Here is a 21,781-nt window from a genome sequence, read left to right on the forward strand (position 1 = left end):
CATGGGGTCTCCACAGAGGAGACAACAAGTGCCTGTTGAGTTTTATTTTTACAATCCACATTTGAGCAGCCTTCACACTTTAACAAACAACAAAATAATGGTAAAAACTAAGAAATAAACTCTTCTCATTTTCATTTAAAAAAAGATAACTCAAAGTTCTAAAAGTTTTTTTTCTTCTGATAAATGAGTGACATGGATTGGGAGATTTCACACTTTTTTCATTTCCCAATATGTTTTACAAAACGAAGCACTTCTGTGCATGAGCCACAGAAACAATCCACTATCGTGCATTAATCAAGTAGCTGCTCCCATCTGTTATTTACACCAATATTTCTTATCCAGTGTGAATCCATCATAAGCATTACTGACAGCCTGTGGTTAAAAAAAAGACATTAGCCCAGCCTCCCGTGTAAAACTAATCCCACCCAATTCTGTTTCTCTCTTTCTCTCTCTCTCTCTCTCTCTCTCTCTCTCTCTCTCTCTCTCTCTCTCTCTCTCTCTCTCTCTCTCTCTCTCTCTCTCTCTCTCTCTCTCTCTCTCTCTCTCTCAGTGTGGTCAGGCTTGCCCTTCAAAAACTCTTAGCATTCAGACACCAGAGGATTTTTAAGCTTGACGAATCAATTCAGAGTCTGAGAAGGCGGCTCCAGGCCCCGAAATAGCACATCCTCAAGCCCAAGCACACACACACACACACACACCCCAACACACACTATATCCAATATGATTGAAATTTTATAGCGTGTGCACTCTTCATGAAGTATTTATACATAGGGCAGAAAATTACGTTTCAGTCAGTCAGTAAAAATGAACCTAAATCAAAGAGGGTCTGGAGAGCACTTAAATATCAAACTCTGTTTGACTATACCAATGTTTTATCCAAGCCGCTGTCCATGCCATATGTGGTGCTGATACTCTGCCAATTAATTAAAAAAAAACGCTTTGAAACTGTGACTTTAATTAGACATAACCTCACACAGAAACTGCAAACTGAGCCCTGAATACTGCTCTAGGGGGACATATAATGGAGTAGCAATTTATAGATGTAGACCATACTGAAAGTTTAGTACACAGCCTCTTGGCCAAGCATCTAGCGCACTCAAATAGAACATGTAGAAAGAGCAAGTTGAAAAGACAGCATATTTAAAACACTCAGACACAGCTTCAGCTCTCACATAAACAACTCAAACAGCCTGATGGCAAGATGCCAGCAGGATTCAATCTCAGTATTTCAGATTGATTTTTATTTTTTTGTGATTCTTCGCTCGAGACACACTTAATTCAACTGATGAAGGCCTTGTGATTAGTGGATTAGTTTAAGCTGATGCACTGGGGAAGGGCCTACCACTGAATAGCACAGGAAACCCCAGAGCATACACTACCATTCACTGTTTGCAGGTACGTGTACAAAAAAGGATTAGATTATTAAAAAAAAAATAATTTAGCATGGAAAATTAATTTATAATAAATCTTACATCCAGAATTCTACATATTTCAAAGTCATTAGCAAATCTTGAGGCAGATCACTGCAAATAGAGAAACTGAAACTGATGTTCAATTTATGTAAAAACGCTCTGTATTTCTGAGACAACGAAATGAGATTGATGTGCACGTTTGAACAGACAATCATGATCAATCTCTTCTGCAGAATGGTGCTTGTAACATCTTATACTACAACCTTATAATTTAGTTATTAATCTTAATCCGTCAGTCAAAAGACAGCTGTAAAGGTGATCTTTAAATAATACAAAGTTGAACTGAATTAATTATAGGGAGTGTCAAAAGGGAATATAATCTACAATGATAATAGCAGGATAAAAAGGACTAACACCTGCACGAGATGCAGCTGTTTATGAAAAACTCTTCAATAAAAGAAATGTTTGCCCTTTGTCATTCTTTTTAGAAAACTGACAAAATGAAAGAAATACCAGCCTTATTCAATTTAAACTATGGGTTCTTATTTTTAATCATCCAGTAAACCCTTTTCTGCATAAATGTATTATTTATTAATCCAGTGATGCATTATCCGTGTTTTGATTGGCTGTTTCATTAACAACAAAGACAACCGCAATTATACTGCCTGACTTTCAAATGAGATGCAGGATGCTTCACATTATACATCTCATGTGTAATTCATTCATTAATTTATTCATTTGCTGTCTGTAACTGCTTATCCAGTTCAGGGTCACAGTGGGTCCAGTGCCTGAACACAGAGCACACCCTGGACGGGGGATTAAACACACCCACATTCACACCTCTGGACACTTCTGAGTAGCCAAACAACCTGTCAAGGTGTGTTTTTCGATTGAGGGAGAACACCAGGAGCACCCCGAAGAAACCCAAGCAGACACAGGTAGAAAACACCAATCTGACAGATGAGGCTCAAACCCATAACCCCATGAACCTGGAGCTGTGTGACAGTGACACGACCTGCTCAGCCACCATGTCGTCCATCTGAAACTCAGTTTAAGGTACGTTTCAAGCCACAGAATTTGCGTGCAAGTTTCACGGGGTAAAATCACCAGCCTTATGCATTGAATGGTTAATAGCCGAATGTCCTGATTTGAATGATGACTAAACTTGAATCCGCAGCGCTGTAGTGTGACTGAGGTTTGTGCTCTAACAGCAGGGAGTGCTAGTTGGAAGGATGAATGAAATGTGCACTCACCACCTGTTCAGCTCGGTCTCCACGTGCTGTGATGTAGGAGACTCTGTACTGACGTACATTGGAACCCAGCGACTCCCATGACGCACCCATGCTGAATGTAGTGAAATCACTCAGCTGCAGACCTCTCACCCCTAGATGAATGACTACACAAAACACAAACACACACACACACATGAAAATAGGACAAATCACATGACTTTTAAAAATGCTCAATCAGAATAATTCATCTTACCTGCTGTAGTTGTGGAAACAGTTGTAGTTGCCACAGTAGTTGTTCGAGCGGCTAAAAAAAAGAAACAGACTTCTCAAAAACCTGTAAAAATACTGTTTAAGTGAACATAAATGTAACTGGTACACGTGAACTGCATCTAACTTTAGAATTCATAGTATATATATATTACATTAGGTCATTAGTCTTGTGTTATCTGTAGAGTCAGTTATGGAGAGAGTGTTGTGTTATCTGTAGAGTCAGTTATGGAGAGAGTGTTGTGTTACCTGTAGAGTCAGTTATGGAGAGAGTGTTGTGTTATCTGTAGAGTCAGTTATGGAGAGAGTGTTGTGTTACCTGTAGAGTCAGTTATGGAGAGAGTGTTGTGTTATCTGTAGAGTCAGTTATGGAGAGAGTGTTGTGTTATCCGTAGAGTCAGTTATGGAGAGAGTGTTGTGTTATCTGTAGAGTCAGTTATGGAGAGAGTGTTGTGTTATCCGTAGTGTCAGTTATGGAGAGAGTGTTGTGTTATCTGTAGAGTCAGTTATGGAGAGAGTGTTGTGTTATCTGTAGAGTCAGTTATGGAGAGAGTGTTGTGTTATCTGTAGTGTCAGTTATGGAGAGAGTGTTGTGTTATCCGTAGTGTCAGTTATGGAGAGAGTGTTGTGTTATCCGTAGTGTCAGTTATGGAGAGAGTGTTGTGTTATCTGTAGAGTCAGTTATGGAGAGAGTGTTGTGTTATCTGTAGTGTCAGTTATGGAGATAGTGTTGTGTTATCTGTAGAGTCAGTTATGGAGAGAGTGTTGTGTTATCTGTAGTGTCAGTTATGGAGAGAGTGTTGTGTTATCTGTAGAGTCAGTTATGGAGAGAGTGTTGTGTTATCTGTAGTGTCAGTTATGGAGAGAGTGTTGTGTTATCTGTAGTGTCAGTTATGGAGAGAGTGTTGTGTTATCTGTAGTGTCAGTTATGGGGAGAGTGATGTGTTATCTGTAGAGTCAGTTATGGAGAGAGTGTTGTGTTATCTGTAGTGTCAGTTATGGAGAGAGTGTTGTGTTATCTGTAGTGTCAGTTATGGAGAGAGTGTTGTGTTATCTGTAGTGTCAGTTATGGAGAGAGTGTTGTGTTATCTGTAGTGTCAGTTATGGAGAGAGTGTTGTGTTATCTGTAGTGTCAGTTATGGAGAGAGTGTTGTGTTATCTGTAGTGTCAGTTATGGAGAGAGTGTTGTGTTATCTGTAGTGTCAGTTATGGAGAGAGTGTTGTGTTATCCGTAGTGTCAGTTATGGAGAGAGTGTTGTGTTATCTGTAGTGTCAGTTATGGAGAGAGTGTTGTGTTATCTGTAGTGTCAGTTATGGAGAGAGTGTTGTGTTATCTGTAGAGTCAGTTATGGAGAGAGTGTTGTGTTATCTGTAGTGTCAGTTATGGAGAGAGTGTTGTGTTATCTGTAGAGTCAGTTATGGAGAGAGTGTTGTGTTATCTGTAGTGTCAGTTATGGAGAGAGTGTTGTGTTATCAGTAGTGTCAGTTATGGAGAGAGTGTTGTGTTATCTGTAGAGTCAGTTATGGAGAGAGTGTTGTGTTATCTGTAGAGTCAGTTATGGAGAGAGTGTTGTGTTATCTGTAGAGTCAGTTATGGAGAGAGTGTTGTGGTATCTGTAGAGTCAGTTATGGAGAGAGTGTTGTGTTATCTGCAGTGTCAGTTATGGAGAGAGTGTTGTGTTATCTGCAGTGTCAGTTATGGAGAGAGTGTTGTGTTATCTGTAGAGTCAGTTATGGAGAGAGTGTTGTGTTATCTGTAGAGTCAGTTATGGAGAGAGTGTTGTGTTATCTGCAGTGTCAGTTATGGAGAGAGTGTTGTGTTATCTGTAGAGTCAGTTATGGAGAGAGTGTTGTGTTATCTGTAGAGTCAGTTATGGAGAGAGTGTTGTGGTATCTGTAGAGTCAGTTATGGAGAGAGTGTTGTGTTATCTGCAGTGTCAGTTATGGAGAGAGTGTTGTGTTATCTGCAGTGTCAGTTATAGAGAGAGTGTTGTGTTATCTGTAGTGTCAGTTATGGAGAGAGTGTTGTGTTATCTGTAGTGTCAGTTATGGAGAGAGTGTTGTGTTATCCGTAGAGTCAGTTATGGGGAGAGTGAGGTGTTATCTGTAGAGTCAGTTATGGAGAGAGTGTTGTGTTATCAGTAGTGTCAGTTATGGAGAGAGTGTTGTGTTATCTGTAGTGTCAGTTATGGAGAGAGTGTTGTGTTATCCGTAGTGTCAGTTATGGAGAGAGTGTTGTGTTATCTGTAGAGTCAGTTATGGAGAGAGTGTTGTGTTATCTGTAGTGTCAGTTATGGAGATAGTGTTGTGTTATCTGTAGAGTCAGTTATGGAGAGAGTGTTGTGTTATCTGTAGTGTCAGTTATGGAGAGAGTGTTGTGTTATCTGTAGAGTCAGTTATGGAGAGAGTGTTGTGTTATCTGTAGTGTCAGTTATGGAGAGAGTGTTGTGTTATCTGTAGTGTCAGTTATGGAGAGAGTGTTGTGTTATCTGTAGTGTCAGTTATGGGGAGAGTGATGTGTTATCTGTAGAGTCAGTTATGGAGAGAGTGTTGTGTTATCTGTAGTGTCAGTTATGGAGAGAGTGTTGTGTTATCTGTAGTGTCAGTTATGGAGAGAGTGTTGTGTTATCTGTAGTGTCAGTTATGGAGAGAGTGTTGTGTTATCTGTAGTGTCAGTTATGGAGAGAGTGTTGTGTTATCTGTAGTGTCAGTTATGGAGAGAGTGTTGTGTTATCTGTAGTGTCAGTTATGGAGAGAGTGTTGTGTTATCTGTAGTGTCAGTTATGGAGAGAGTGTTGTGTTATCCGTAGTGTCAGTTATGGAGAGAGTGTTGTGTTATCTGTAGTGTCAGTTATGGAGAGAGTGTTGTGTTATCTGTAGTGTCAGTTATGGAGAGAGTGTTGTGTTATCTGTAGAGTCAGTTATGGAGAGAGTGTTGTGTTATCTGTAGTGTCAGTTATGGAGAGAGTGTTGTGTTATCTGTAGAGTCAGTTATGGAGAGAGTGTTGTGTTATCTGTAGTGTCAGTTATGGAGAGAGTGTTGTGTTATCAGTAGTGTCAGTTATGGAGAGAGTGTTGTGTTATCTGTAGAGTCAGTTATGGAGAGAGTGTTGTGTTATCTGTAGAGTCAGTTATGGAGAGAGTGTTGTGTTATCTGTAGAGTCAGTTATGGAGAGAGTGTTGTGGTATCTGTAGAGTCAGTTATGGAGAGAGTGTTGTGTTATCTGCAGTGTCAGTTATGGAGAGAGTGTTGTGTTATCTGCAGTGTCAGTTATGGAGAGAGTGTTGTGTTATCTGTAGAGTCAGTTATGGAGAGAGTGTTGTGTTATCTGTAGAGTCAGTTATGGAGAGAGTGTTGTGTTATCTGCAGTGTCAGTTATGGAGAGAGTGTTGTGTTATCTGTAGAGTCAGTTATGGAGAGAGTGTTGTGTTATCTGTAGAGTCAGTTATGGAGAGAGTGTTGTGGTATCTGTAGAGTCAGTTATGGAGAGAGTGTTGTGTTATCTGCAGTGTCAGTTATGGAGAGAGTGTTGTGTTATCTGCAGTGTCAGTTATAGAGAGAGTGTTGTGTTATCTGTAGTGTCAGTTATGGAGAGAGTGTTGTGTTATCTGTAGTGTCAGTTATGGAGAGAGTGTTGTGTTATCCGTAGAGTCAGTTATGGGGAGAGTGAGGTGTTATCTGTAGAGTCAGTTATGGAGAGAGTGTTGTGTTATCAGTAGTGTCAGTTATGGAGAGAGTGTTGTGTTATCTGTAGTGTCAGTTATGGAGAGAGTGTTGTGTTATCTGTAGAGTCAGTTATGGGGAGAGTGAGGTGTTATCTGTAGAGTCAGTTATGGAGAGAGTGTTGTGTTATCTGTAGTGTCAGTTATGGAGAGAGTGTTGTGTTATCTGTAGTGTCAGTTATGGAGAGAGTGTTGTGTTATCTGTAGTGTCAGTTATGGAGAGAGTGTTGTGTTATCTGTAGTGTCAGTTATGGAGAGAGTGTTGTGTTATCTGTAGAGTCAGTTATGGAGAGAGTGTTGTGTTATCTGTAGTGTCAGTTATGGAGAGAGTGTTGTGTTATCAGTAGTGTCAGTTATGGAGAGAGTGTTGTGTTATCTGTAGAGTCAGTTATGGAGAGAGTGTTGTGTTATCTGTAGAGTCAGTTATGGAGAGAGTGTTGTGTTATCTGTAGAGTCAGTTATGGAGAGAGTGTTGTGTTATCTGTAGTGTCAGTTATGGAGAGAGTGTTGTGTTATCAGTAGTGTCAGTTATGGAGAGAGTGTTGTGTTATCTGTAGAGTCAGTTATGGAGAGAGTGTTGTGTTATCTGTAGAGTCAGTTATGGAGAGAGTGTTGTGTTATCTGTAGAGTCAGTTATGGAGAGAGTGTTGTGTTATCTGTAGAGTCAGTTATGGAGAGAGTGTTGTGGTATCTGTAGAGTCAGTTATGGAGAGAGTGTTGTGTTATCTGCAGTGTCAGTTATGGAGAGAGTGTTGTGTTATCTGCAGTGTCAGTTATAGAGAGAGTGTTGTGTTATCTGTAGTGTCAGTTATGGAGAGAGTGTTGTGTTATCTGTAGTGTCAGTTATGGAGAGAGTGTTGTGTTATCCGTAGAGTCAGTTATGGGGAGAGTGAGGTGTTATCTGTAGAGTCAGTTATGGAGAGAGTGTTGTGTTATCAGTAGTGTCAGTTATGGAGAGAGTGTTGTGTTATCTGTAGTGTCAGTTATGGAGAGAGTGTTGTGTTATCTGTAGAGTCAGTTATGGGGAGAGTGAGGTGTTATCTGTAGAGTCAGTTATGGAGAGAGTGTTGTGTTATCTGTAGAGTCAGTTATGGAGAGAGTGTTGTGTTATCTGTAGAGTCAGTTATGGAGAGAGTGTTGTGTTATCTGTAGTGTCAGTTATGGAGAGAGTGTTGTGTTATCTGTAGTGTCAGTTATGGAGAGAGTGTTGTGTTATCTGTAGTGTCAGTTATGGAGAGAGTGTTGTGTTATCTGTAGAGTCAGTTATGGAGAGAGTGTTGTGTTATCTGTAGAGTCAGTTATGGAGAGAGTGTTGTGTTATCTGTAGTGTCAGTTATGGAGAGAGTGTTGTGCTATCTGTAGAGTCAGTTATGGGGAGAGTGAGGTGTTATCTGTAGAGTCAGTTATGGAGAGAGTGTTGTGTTATCTGTAGAGTCAGTTATGGAGAGAGTGTTGTGTTATCTGTAGTGTCAGTTATGGAGAGAGTGTTGTGTTATCTGTAGAGTCAGTTATGGGGAGAGTGAGGTGTTATCTGTAGTGTCAGTTATGGAGAGAGTGTTGTGTTATCTGTAGTGTCAGTTATGGAGAGAGTGTTGTGTTATCTGTAGTGTCAGTTATGGAGAGAGTGTTGTGTTATCTGTAGTGTCAGTTATGGAGAGAGTGTTGTGTTATCTGTAGAGTCAGTTATGGGGAGAGTGAGGTGTTATCTGTAGTGTCAGTTATGGAGAGAGTGTTGTGTTATCTGTAGTGTCAGTTATGGAGAGAGTGTTGTGTTATCTGTAGTGTCAGTTATGGAGAGAGTGTTGTGTTATCTGTAGTGTCAGTTATGGAGAGAGTGTTGTGTTATCTGTAGAGTCAGTTATGGGGAGAGTGAGGTGTTATCTGTAGTGTCAGTTATGGAGAGAGTGTTGTGTTATCTGTAGTGTCAGTTATGGAGAGAGTGTTGTGTTATCTGTAGTGTCAGTTATGGAGAGAGTGTTGTGTTATCTGTAGAGTCAGTTATGGAGAGAGTGTTGTGTTATCTGTAGTGTCAGTTATGGAGAGAGTGTTGTGTTATCTGTAGTGTCAGTTATGGAGAGAGTGTTGTGTTATCCGTAGTGTCAGTTATGGAGAGAGTGTTGTGTTATCTGTAGAGTCAGTTATGGAGAGAGTGCTGTGTTATCTGTAGTGTCAGTTATGGAGAGAGTGTTGTGTTATCTGTAGAGTCAGTTATGGAGAGAGTGTTGTGTTATCTGTAGTGTCAGTTATGGAGAGAGTGTTGTGTTATCTGTAGAGTCAGTTATGGAGAGAGTGTTGTGTTATCTGTAGTGTCAGTTATGGAGAGAGTGTTGTGTTATCTGTAGAGTCAGTTATGGAGAGAGTGTTGTTTTATCTGTAGTGTCAGTTATGGAGAGAGTGTTGTGTTATCTGTAGAGTCAGTTATGGAGAGAGTGTTGTGTTATCTGTAGTGTCAGTTATGTAGAGAGTGCTGTGTTATCTGTAGTGTCAGTTATGGAGAGAGTGTTGTGTTATCTGTAGTGTCAGTTATGGAGAGAGTGTTGTGTTATCAGTAGTGTCAGTTATGGAGAGAGTGTTGTGTTATCTGTAGTGTCAGTTATGGAGAGAGTGTTGTGTTATCTGTAGTGTCAGTTATGGAGAGAGTGTTGTGTTATCTGTAGAGTCAGTTATGGAGAGAGTGTTGTGTTATCTGTAGTGTCAGTTATGGAGAGAGTGTTGTGTTATCTGTAGAGTCAGTTATGGAGAGAGTGTTGTGTTATCTGTAGTGTCAGTTATGGAGAGAGTGTTGTGTTATCTGTAGTGTCAGTTATGGAGAGAGTGTTGTGTTATCTGTAGAGTCAGTTATGGAGAGAGTGTTGTGTTATCTGTAGTGTCAGTTATGGAGAGAGTGTTGTGTTATCTGTAGTGTCAGTTATGGAGAGAGTGTTGTGTTATCTGTAGTGTCAGTTATGGAGAGAGTGTTGTGTTATCTGTAGAGTCAGTTATGGAGAGAGTGTTGTGTTATCTGTAGAGTCAGTTATGGAGAGAGTGTTGTGTTATCTGTAGAGTCAGTTATGGAGAGAGTGTTGTGTTATCTGTAGTGTCAGTTATGGAGAGAGTGTTGTGTTATCTGTAGTGTCAGTTATGGAGAGAGTGTTGTGTTATCTGTAGAGTCAGTTATGGAGAGAGTGTTGTGTTATCTGTAGTGTCAGTTATGGAGAGAGTGTTGTGTTATCTGTAGTGTCAGTTATGGAGAGAGTGTTGTGTTATCAGTAGTGTCAGTTATGGAGAGAGTGTTGTGTTATATGTAGAGTCAGTTATGGAGAGAGTGTTGTGTTATCTGTAGAGTCAGTTATGGAGAGAGTGTTGTGTTATCTGTAGAGTCAGTTATGGAGAGAGTGTTGTGTTTTGTGGTTTTAGGCCACACCATAGCACCGAAACAGCTTTAGTTAAGATAACAAATGACCTTCTTCTAGCCTCTGATCGAGGCTGTGTATCCATGCTAGTTCTATTAGACCTCAGTGCAGCTTTCGATACAATTGATCATACTATTCTGCTAGAAAGATTAAAAAACATGGTTGGAATAACAGGAACAGCCCTATCATGGTTTAAGTCTTACCTCACAGATCGCTATCAGTTTGTAAACGTAAATAATGTTTCTTCTACTCATACAAAAATGAGATTTGGAGTTCCCCAAGGCTCCATTTTAGGACCTTTACTATTCATATTATACATGCTGCCACTGGGCAGAGTTATTAGCAGGCATGGCATTACCTTCCACAGTTATGCAGATGACACACAGTTATACATATCAGCCAAACCAGATGACAAACCTACACTAAAGAAAATGGAGGACTGTGTTAAAGAAGTGAAGCATTGGATGTCATACAATTTCCTTCTGCTAAACAGCGACAAAACCGAGGTTCTCCTTCTAGGTCCAAAACCTGCGATAAATAAGGTATCAGATTTAATACATAATTTTGACTTACCTGTTCTCCCTAGCTCATCAGCTAAAAATCTGGGTGTTATAATTGATTCAGATCTATCATTTGATCAGCATATAGGTAACATTACAAGAATAGCTTTCCTACATCTTCGGAACCTCGCTAAGTTACGAAATTCCTTATCCCTCCCAGATGCGGAAAAATTAGTTCATGCTTTTATTTCATCAAGATTAGATTATTGCAATGCACTTTTATCAGGATGCTCCAGCAGAAACTTGAGTAAACTCCAGTTAATTCAAAATGCTGCAGCCAGGGTCCTCACTAAAACTAGAAAATTTGATCATATCAGTCCAGTCTTATCGGCCCTTCACTGGCTTCCAGTTAAATTCCGTATTGATTACAAAATTCTTTTACTCACGTATAAATCCTTATATGGTCTCGCCCCTGAATACTTGCAAGACCTCATCACACACTATGAACCACCAAGATTACTCAGATCTCAGGGCGCCGGCCTCTTACTAGTACCCAGAATTCATAAGACTTCAGCGGGGGGGAAAGCCTTCTCCTACAAAGCCCCTCAGCTCTGGAACAATCTTCCAGCTAGTGTTCGGGACGCAGACACAGTCACTATGTTTAAGTCTAGGCTCAAAACACACTTGTTCAGTTTAGCCTTTGGCAACTAACCTCTGTCTAGTTTAAGGTTGTCATTTCAGGAACCCATGGACATGGAGAATCAGGGTAAACCTGGATGATGTGCTCACAATTTCTCTTGCTTGGAACAAAAGGATGTCTTTGCCTGAGCTCCTTCTGGTTTCCCTCCTCCCAGTCTGTTACAGTCAGATCCGTCACTACACTACAGAAAATATTCACATGCTCTTATTCTCTGCTGCACTCAACTCAACTAACTGCTTCCCTTTTACTGTTTTACTGTTTTCTGAGAGAATGGTGGCCCACTGATGGAAGATTGTTTGCTGGATTCTCCTGCAGACCAGACCAGACCAGCTGCTCACCTTATTATTATTATTATTATGTAGCATAATGACACTTCATTGGTGATCATTTAAAATTCAATCTATAGTTTGATCAGAGGAGGATGGGTCCCCTTTGTGAGTCTTGGTTCCTCCCAAGGTTTCTTCCTCCAGCCTCGAGGGAGTTTTTCCTTGCCACTGTCGCCTTCGGCTTGCTTGCATTGGGCTTTGATTTAAATGTTCTGTCTTGAAACTGTGAAGCTGCTTTGTGACAACGTCAGTTGTAAAAAGCGCTATACAAATGAATTTGATTTGATTTGATGATTTGTGTTATCTGTAGTGTCAGTTATGGAGAGAGTGTTGTGTAATATGTAGTGTCAGTTATGGAGAGAGTGTTGTGTTATCTGTAGTGTCAGTTATGGAGAGAGTGTTGTGTTATCTGTAGTGTCAGTTATGGAGAGAGTGTTGTGTTATCTGTAGAGTCAGTTATGGAGAGAGTGTTGTGTTATCTGTAGTGTCAGTTATGGAGAGAGTGTTGTGTTATCTGTAGTGTCAGTTATGGAGAGAGTGTTGTGTTATCTGTAGAGTCAGTTATGGAGAGAGTGTTGTGTTATCTGTAGTGTCAGTTATGGAGAGAGTGTTGTGTTATCTGTAGTGTCAGTTATGGAGAGAGTGTTGTGTTATCTGTAGAGTCAGTTATGGAGAGAGTGTTGTGTTATCTGTAGTGTCAGTTATGGAGAGAGTGTTGTGTTATCTGTAGTGTCAGTTATGGAGAGAGTGTTGTGTTATCTGTAGTGTCAGTTATGGAGAGAGTGTTGTGTTATCTGTAGAGTCAGTTATGGAGAGAGTGTTGTGTTATCTGTAGTGTCAGTTATGGAGAGAGTGTTGTGTTATCTGTAGAGTCAGTTATGGAGAGAGTGTTGTGTTATCTGTAGTGTCAGTTATGGAGAGAGTGTTGTGTTATCTGTAGAGTCAGTTATGGAGAGAGTGTTGTGTTATCTGTAGAGTCAGTTATTGAGAGAGTGTTGTGTTATCTGTAGTGTCAGTTATGGAGAGAGTGTTGTGTTATCTGTAGAGTCAGTTATGGAGAGAGTGTTGTGTTATCTGTAGTGTCAGTTATGGAGAGAGTGTTGTGTTATCTGTAGTGTCAGTTATGGAGAGAGTGTTGTGTTATCTGTAGTGTCAGTTATGGAGAGAGTGTTGTGTTATCTGTAGTGTCAGTTATGGAGAGAGTGTTGTGTTGTCTGTAGTGTCAGTTATGGAGAGAGTGTTGTGTTATCTGTAGAGTCAGTTATGGAGAGAGTGTTGTGTTGTCTGTAGTGTCAGTTATGGAGAGAGTGTTGTGTTATCTGTAGAGTCAGTTATGGAGAGAGTGTTGTGTTGTCTGTAGAGTCAGTTATGGAGAGAGTGTTGTGTTATCTGTAGAGTCAGTTATGGAGAGAGTGTTGTGTTATCTGTAGAGTCAGTTATGGAGAGAGTGTTGTGTTATCTGTAGAGTCAGTTATGGAGAGAGTGTTGTGTTATCTGTAGTGTCAGTTATGGAGAGAGTGTTGTGTTATCTGTAGAGTCAGTTATGGAGAGAGTGTTGTGTTATCTGTAGTGTCAGTTATGGAGAGAGTGTTGTGTTATCTGTAGAGTCAGTTATGGAGAGAGTGTTGTGTTGTCTGTAGAGTCAGTTATGGAGAGAGTGTTGTGTTATCTGTAGAGTCAGTTATGGAGAGAGTGTTGTGTTATCTGTAGAGTCAGTTATGGAGAGAGTGTTGTGTTGTCTGTAGTGTCAGTTATGGAGAGAGTGTTGTGTTATCTGTAGAGTCAGTTATGGAGAGAGTGTTGTGTTATCTGTAGTGTCAGTTATGGAGAGAGTGTTGTGTTATCTGTAGTGTCAGTTATGGAGAGAGTGTTGTGTTATCTGTAGAGTCAGTTATGGAGAGAGTGTTGTGTTATCTGTAGTGTCAGTTATGGAGAGAGTGTTGTGTTATCTGTAGAGTCAGTTATGGAGAGAGTGTTGTGTTGTCTGTAGAGTCAGTTATGGAGAGAGTGTTGTGTTATCTGTAGAGTCAGTTATGGAGAGAGTGTTGTGTTATCTGTAGAGTCAGTTATGGAGAGAGTGTTGTGTTGTCTGTAGTGTCAGTTATGGAGAGAGTGTTGTGTTATCTGTAGAGTCAGTTATGGAGAGAGTGTTGTGTTATCTGTAGTGTCAGTTATGGAGAGAGTGTTGTGTTATCTGTAGAGTCAGTTATTGAGAGAGTGTTGTGTTATCTGTAGTGTCAGTTATGGAGATAGTGTTGTGTTATCTGTAGAGTCAGTTATGGAGAGAGTGTTGTGTTATCTGTAGTGTCAGTTATGGAGAGAGTGTTGTGTTATCTGTAGTGTCAGTTATGGAGAGAGTGTTGTGTTATCTGTAGAGTCAGTTATTGAGAGAGTGTTGTGTTATCTGTAGTGTCAGTTATGGAGAGAGTGTTGTGTTATCTGTAGTGTCAGTTATGGAGAGAGTGTTGTGTTGTCTGTAGTGTCAGTTATGGAGAGAGTGTTGTGTTATCTGTAGAGTCAGTTATGGAGAGAGTGTTGTGTTGTCTGTAGTGTCAGTTATGGAGAGAGTGTTGTGTTATCTGTAGAGTCAGTTATGGAGAGAGTGTTGTGTTGTCTGTAGAGTCAGTTATGGAGAGAGTGTTGTGTTATCTGTAGAGTCAGTTATGGAGAGAGTGTTGTGTTATCTGTAGAGTCAGTTATGGAGAGAGTGTTGTGTTATCTGTAGAGTCAGTTATGGAGAGAGTGTTGTGTTATCTGTAGTGTCAGTTATGGAGAGAGTGTTGTGTTATCTGTAGAGTCAGTTATGGAGAGAGTGTTGTGTTATCTGTAGTGTCAGTTATGGAGAGAGTGTTGTGTTATCTGTAGAGTCAGTTATGGAGAGAGTGTTGTGTTGTCTGTAGAGTCAGTTATGGAGAGAGTGTTGTGTTATCTGTAGAGTCAGTTATGGAGAGAGTGTTGTGTTATCTGTAGAGTCAGTTATGGAGAGAGTGTTGTGTTGTCTGTAGTGTCAGTTATGGAGAGAGTGTTGTGTTATCTGTAGAGTCAGTTATGGAGAGAGTGTTGTGTTATCTGTAGTGTCAGTTATGGAGAGAGTGTTGTGTTATCTGTAGTGTCAGTTATGGAGAGAGTGTTGTGTTATCTGTAGAGTCAGTTATGGAGAGAGTGTTGTGTTATCTGTAGTGTCAGTTATGGAGAGAGTGTTGTGTTATCTGTAGTGTCAGTTATGGAGAGAGTGATGTGTTACCTGTGGTTTGAATGAGATCAAGTGTGTCGCTCTCTGTCTCATCCTTGTAGATGGCAGTTAATGTGACCTCATATTCCGTCAGTGGCGACAGACCGGTAATCATGTAAGAGTTTAAATTACCGCTAATCATTGACTAGAGAGATAGATAGATAGATAGATAGATAGATAGATAGATAGAGAGAGAGAGACAGAGAGAGAGAGAGACATAGCGAGAGGTTGAGAGAGGATAAAGGAGAGATTAAGTGAATGGCAAGACAAGAAGACATAAGAAATAGAGAGACAATGACAAAAGCAAGTGTGTAAAGTGTGCATTGTTGGAGTAGGTGTGTGTTATTTTGAAGTTGCAGTACCTCTTCAGCCTCTCCTCCACTTGCAGAACTCCAGGTGAGTTTGTACAATGTGACGTCAGAAGCTGCATGTTGCCAGCTCACTCTGAAACTGTTGGAAGTAACATCACTGCTCCTTAAAGCCTGTGGTGTTGGAACTGACTCTACAACACACAAAAGAAAAGTTCACAACTTACTGCCCTGCTTCTCTCAAGAGTGATGAAGCATTTCAACCAGCTACTGGCATCAAATTACCCTTCCACTCTAAAGTAATAGATGAAGAGCGTGGGTGCAGAAGTGGTCGTTCTTACTTGTTGTGAAGCTATCTGTCACAGATTCGGCTTGTCCTTCATCATAGATGGCAAAGATGGCCACTGTGTACTCCGTCAAAGAGGTAAGGTTGCTTAGCAACAGTGTGGTGATGCGGCCCACTTCAATCTAGCGACAGATAAAGTTGAAGATCAACATATTATTGTTATTATATTACATATGAGTGTACTCTGTGCTACAATCCACATCCTAATAAATATATAAAAATATACTAATAAGTAGGCTCTGGACCAACTAAGACCCTGAACTGGATAAGTTACAGATAATGAATTAATTCATGAAAAATATACCAATGTACAACAATCAAAAAATGTGTAACAATCAAAGCAAATCATTATACTTTCTTGTAATAAATAAATCTCATAATACATGACTATATCCTTTGTATATGAATATATTCAATAATATGTCATTCAATTTCCAGCTAATCAATATTACATATATATGCACTGTTGGATCACCAACATAAACAGTAAATACATATCAATACACCCACTGCTAATGATATACCCATGAAATTGCATATGAATATATCCTTAGCAATATTACCAAATGAATACATATGAAATAAATTAAATGTAATATTTTAACATCCATCACAGATACAGTCTCAATGAAGAATGTGATCTTTTTATCAGATTTTCAAGGTTTCATGAACACAAAAGAGGCAGAAACCCTCATGTGTAATTTTTCTTCATCAGTGCTTCCTCAGGATGGACTATCGCAGTGTTCTTTACCTCATTCGTCTGAACATCATCCGTCTTCACATACATGATACGATAACCATTCACTTTACGGGAGGCTGCATCCCAGGAGAGCTTTGCAGAGCTGTGAGACACATCGCTGATCTGCAGATTGCGAGCAGGAGTCAGAGGAACTAGAGAGAGAGAAAAAAAGAAAGAGAAGGAGGCAGATAGAGTGTTAGACTCTGCTTCACATGCTTCACTGGAGCTTTTCAGAGCTGTATAAATAAAAATGTATTTAAACAATGTAAACCTTAATAAACTATTACAAAAACAAAGGAATTTAAGTTCTTCAGAGGTCAGTCACGAAAGTAATCAACAAAAATTTAAGCCTGGCTAAATATCTTTGACAGAATCAAAACTGGAGCAAGAAAAAACTAGGAATAAGAAACGTAAAGAAAGAATCACACTTATGTTAATGTTTTAACACCTCAGCAAAATTAAACATCATCTTAGATAAAATCTTGCTTTTTTTAAGTCTCCAGGAGATTTGAACTTGGTGTAAAATTAACTCCATAATTCTCTGCCCTGCACATTGCAAATAAATCTTCATCCCATTTGTTAAACATAATCCTAACATTAAAAGAAATAAAATTTCAGGTAGATTCAATATTTGGAATTCAGAATGATCAAAATTCATGGTCCCAGAAAAAGACGATAAGAAAGATATCACAGATAACGCCAAAAGTCATTTCTTATATACAATCCCATCCAGTGAATCCCCTTTTTTATAAAGAAGAGCTTTTCCTCATGACCAGGTCAGCTGCTACCAGGCCGAGGGAAGTGTGCTGACCTTTAGAGATATGACCAGCGATCTTGCAGCAAGGTAATAATTATATATATATATATATATATATGTGTGTGCATAAAATGCAAATAAATGTCACCAACCTCCCTCTGATACATTATTTTAGTCATAATGTAATAGGGATGGGCTGTATCCACTTTTTTATACAGCCATAATGTATTAGCGCTGTTAGCACAGTTCAGCTCAGTGCACTCGGACACATGTGTTGACAATAAAGTGTGTGTCTGAGAGAGCAAAGTGCAGTGACTGGTGCTGGAGGAACAGAAATATTTGAAAATATATTAAATAAGACAAGTTCTGCACTGTTTACAAGCGTAGCTGGCCAGCTAGGCTTACAGGGAGCTAACAGGCTACAAACCACAGCACAGACCGTGTTCCAGCTAACTGAGGCCTAAATCATACACATTTAGAGGATAAAGTCTCATATCTGCGAGAACAAATTGAAGTGAATGGCCTTCTGATAGTTTTATCTGTTTTCAGCTTCCTTTCTTTCTCTTTTAAGCAGAACTTGGCACTAAACTCACAACTGTGGTTACTGGGGCTACTGGGCTTGTTTTTGCTTTTCTCTGTTTTGTTGCTTAGAAACAAAAAAACTTGCAATGCATCTTCGTCCACATTCAGCTCATGTAGTGATATAAATTACGAGTGCACTGTAGAAGATTTCAGTGCCTTCAAAGTCACGCTCAAATTCGACTTTAGGATTTGGACACTCAGAAAATAATGGCGATTCGTAAATAGGGAGCCATTTCAGACACAGCTCTAGTCAGACACAAAACCAGACATGTTATAATTTTGAAATATAGTCCTCATTTTCAGATACTGTGCACAATTTAAATACATCTGTATTACCGTTACACTGGCCACCCCTAAGAGGTAAACTGAAATGGAAAGGACCTGCAGCTCCACCGGAGTCAGGGTCTGTACTTTGAAAACAGTTGGTTACTAGAGGACTCTAAAGGGAGAAGCATCTTCTGCTCACCTCTTGGCAACTGCACAATAGCTTATGTAAAAACATATTTAGACCTTTTCCCTCTCAGTGCATTCACTGTCAAACCATTAACCTCTCAACTGATTATAGCCAAATTACTGTATTCATTAAAAGGACAGAGACCAACAGCAATGCACACACAGCCCAAGTTATAAAACGTCAGGTGATCATACAGAAAAGCTCCAAAGAGCAGTTTCCAACAAACGATGGATGTTTAGAGAACATTCAGGACACCACAAATATTTAAATAAATAAGTAAAAAAAAAAAAACAGAGCTCATAAGACACAACTCAGATAGCAATGAATGTTTGACCCATCTGCAGTTCTTTTATGGCCCACATTTGTCTTGAATGACACCGTTGACTCAGGGTGAGTCTGGTTGTCCCAACTCAGCCACAGGTTCATCTTATATGGGCCAGATATCAGGTGTGTTGTGGAACAAATCTGGACCAAATGAATGCCAGTGCCGTGGCAGAGGCATAACTGCCAAAAGTGACACAGATTAAGCCCAAATGTGTTTGCTCTCTGGGAATACACACACATACCAAGATGAAATTGCTGAGTAAACTTAAATGATCTCTTTTATCAATAGTGAGGCATGTTTGCTGCTCAAGACCAATATTATTCTACATTTATAATAATGAATTGGCCAGTGTTCTGCAGCACCTGCTTCCTCTCTGCACGACTCACACATCAAACTCCTGCTCTATGCAGATGACCTGGTTCTGCTGTCCCCTACAGAGCCAGGGCTACAGCAGGTCCCGGTCTTTCTGAAGCCATACTGCCAGACCTTTGCCTTGGCAGAAAAACTGAAAAACATAAACCAGTGTTTTCCAAAGGTGATTCAGAACCCAGGGAAACACATCCTGCTTCACATTAGAGACACACAATTTAGACACCATTAGATAAGATTTGTTCAACTGTAAACGTTAACCTAGCAGTTAATGAGCTGAGAGGATGCTAAACTTGGAAAACTCTGCACTTTCAGTTACATTATTTTCAATATGACATATGTTGCTAATGCAGAAAACATTGCTGCACATGGCCATATAATCATCAAATATTTTAAAGCTTTAACATAACACTCTTCAGCCCAAGCATGGCCAACCAGAGAGCAGCAGGCATTTGTGCAGTCCCCTTCAACATGGATGAAAGGCAAGTTTAATCATTGTCTGAACATGAACATCTGTATTACACCAGTCTGAAAAGCTACTCTGATCTATCTAAGAAAACAATGCAGTGTGGAAAAAGGTGCCAGCACAGGTCTTCCAGTTTGCAGTTACCAAAATATAAACCACTGATGTACAGTATGTTGACAGCAGCTTTTGTAGATGTTGAGTGTGAAAGCGAAGTAACAATGAGTTCATGAATAAACACTTACACTCTTACACATCAGGACAAGCCTGCAATAAAAATACTTTAGCAACAAAACTACATGTGCCTTGAAGCAAAATGCAGTGTTATCTGATCATAAGATAACAGCACACACTGTAGCAGAACAGTGGAGGACAGTCAATGATACTGAGCACAGAGACAACGAGAGAAAGACAACGATGAGAGACAATCAAATACAATTCAACCTAGCAACAAATGTTCTGAGCAGCAAATTCATAAACCAGATTTACATTGGATCACACACACACAACTTACACGTTGTCTCCTGGCCTGTTTTGGGGTCGCTGGCCTCGTCTCCGTACATCGCATAGACAGTGACTGTGTACTCAGTTGCAGGAGTTAGATCCTCCAGTTCAATCTCAGTTACAGTTTCTGCTACTTTAACCTACAAACACACACACACACACACACACGGATACAAAACAGAACTGCACTTTCTGCTCAAAACTGACGTTTTCTACAATTTGCTTAATTCAAGTCCTGGGTTCTAAACAAACTCATTCCACTTGGTTTAATATGCCATTTGAAGAGAAATGTGATTTCTTTATAGCACTGGCAATGGCAACAACACTTTTCCAATACTGACAATGTCAGGATAGAAATTCTGTTTACCATTCAACACCCAGTGAACCTCCATGTATCATCTGAGGTTTCAAATGTAATGATGAAGGACGAAGAGTTATAAACAGATCCGTAATACATCTCAACAATCTACTTGTGCCTCTCTGTCATGAAAGTATTTAAAAATATGTTTTATTTGTATTTTGTCCCAAATATATATTAATTCTTGAACGGCTTTTCACTCAGATTTCATGTAATCATGTTCTGTGAGGGAGGTTTGGATCCTATTACCACTGCAAATCAACCATGCATTTAAACAGAAACAACTCAAATGGCCGTATCATGTAAGAAAAGTATGAATATTAATTTTTCCAAGATACAAACTCTTTAATGGTAAAATCCTATTGGGCGATCCAGGTACTAAACCCAGCAGCCTTCTGTGTCCTGCTGTGTACAATTAGCATCACTTTTACACCAAAAGCTGTACCTACTGATACTGAAACAGGAGCTGATGCCGGCCCAAACTAGTCTTAATGGCTAAACATAGGTTTAAAACCTTCTAGCTCACCTCCTTCTCATCTGCTGCATCTGCTTCGGTAAGTGGGGCGTAGAGGATCATGTACCCAGAAGCCCCTTCTACAGCTCCCCACCGCACGCGCATGCTGCTGTGTGTGATGTCAAACAGCTCCAGATAATTCACCATGGGCAAGGCCACTGAGAACATGCACAAAACACACAAACACAGAGAGAGGGAGAGTGTGTGTGTGTGTGAGAGAGAAAGAGAGAGAGAGAGAGAGAGAGAGAGAGAGAGAGAACTGGCAACTTTATTAGAACCCATTCGAAAAAGAAATCCCTTATGGCTCCACCTTGCTGTTGTGTGGATGCAGTTTTTGGTGTCCATTTTCCAGTCCCTCATTACTGGCCAGATACTGACCGCTGCACACACACTTACTGCTATGCTGACTTACTGCTAGTCCCCCACCCCAAAAATATATGGACAATAGTGGCCAGTAGTCCAAAAAAAAAAAAAATAAAATAAATTCATGTAAAAAAAAAGAAAACAAAAAAAAACATTGTGATCTGTGATGAAGAAATTGTACAGCAACAAATGGGTTAGTCTCTATCATTTCTGTCTAGCTATCTTTCAATCCATCCTCCCAACCATCCATTTGTCTGTCATGCCATAGAAATATATCAGATTTGGGAACATTTGAACAATTACATATTTGAAAACATGCTCAGATTCACAACTAAATGTGACCTGAGGATTGACTTTAAATCAACATAAGATCTCATTTAACTAAGGGGTTTGACACTTTTGTTTACATTGTATATCAGACACTGTTTTAAACAGACACTCTAGCTCAGGTGTAGATTTAGAGAAGGTATTTTTTTAGTCCATCCACCACTCTCTCAGTCTGTTTGTCTGCAGGGGGACCACACAGACACACACACACACCTGTCCTTTCTCTCTAGATCCATTAACTTTCACATAAGGTCAGTTAGAACCACAGCCATCTATCAGCCGTGTGTGTGTGTGTGTGCATTAATAAGAAAACAGGGACTAGGGGTATTAATCTTGTTAATATATTTTTATCCCTGGTGATTTCCCTCGGTTTGGGCTAAATGAGCTGGGGGCTGAAATCCAGCCCCATCACTATACACTCCAGACTGGAGATTGAACACTCTCACACACACACACACACACACACAAACACACACTAAAACCACATGCCAGTCAAAGTGATGTGCACCCCGAGACTGTCTAATTGAAGACCATGGGGAGTTTATGAGCTGATTAATGAGCAGCACCTCAGTGTGTTATGTCTCCAGA

The 21,781-nt window shown here is 39.9% G+C and overlaps 1 protein-coding gene across 1 annotated transcript in view; it reads right to left on the minus strand.

The window, feature by feature from the left end:
- col14a1b (collagen, type XIV, alpha 1b) overlaps positions 1-21,781 on the minus strand; it is a 98,750-nt gene that overhangs the window by 41,324 nt on the left and 35,645 nt on the right. Inside the window, exons 12-19 of the mRNA XM_066667792.1 lie at positions 20,516-20,661; positions 19,642-19,771; positions 16,190-16,329; positions 15,434-15,560; positions 15,147-15,286; positions 14,797-14,929; positions 2,898-2,948; positions 2,666-2,808 (exon numbers count right to left, since the gene is read on the minus strand). Of these exons, the coding sequence (XP_066523889.1) occupies positions 2,666-2,808; positions 2,898-2,948; positions 14,797-14,929; positions 15,147-15,286; positions 15,434-15,560; positions 16,190-16,329; positions 19,642-19,771; positions 20,516-20,661 (1,010 nt within the window). The remainder of the gene's footprint in view (positions 1-2,665; positions 2,809-2,897; positions 2,949-14,796; positions 14,930-15,146; positions 15,287-15,433; positions 15,561-16,189; positions 16,330-19,641; positions 19,772-20,515; positions 20,662-21,781) is intronic.

The sequence above is a fragment of the Hoplias malabaricus genome, chromosome 4 (assembly GCF_029633855.1).
Source record: "Hoplias malabaricus isolate fHopMal1 chromosome 4, fHopMal1.hap1, whole genome shotgun sequence".
In the NCBI taxonomy this organism is placed as follows: domain Eukaryota; kingdom Metazoa; phylum Chordata; class Actinopteri; order Characiformes; family Erythrinidae; genus Hoplias; species Hoplias malabaricus.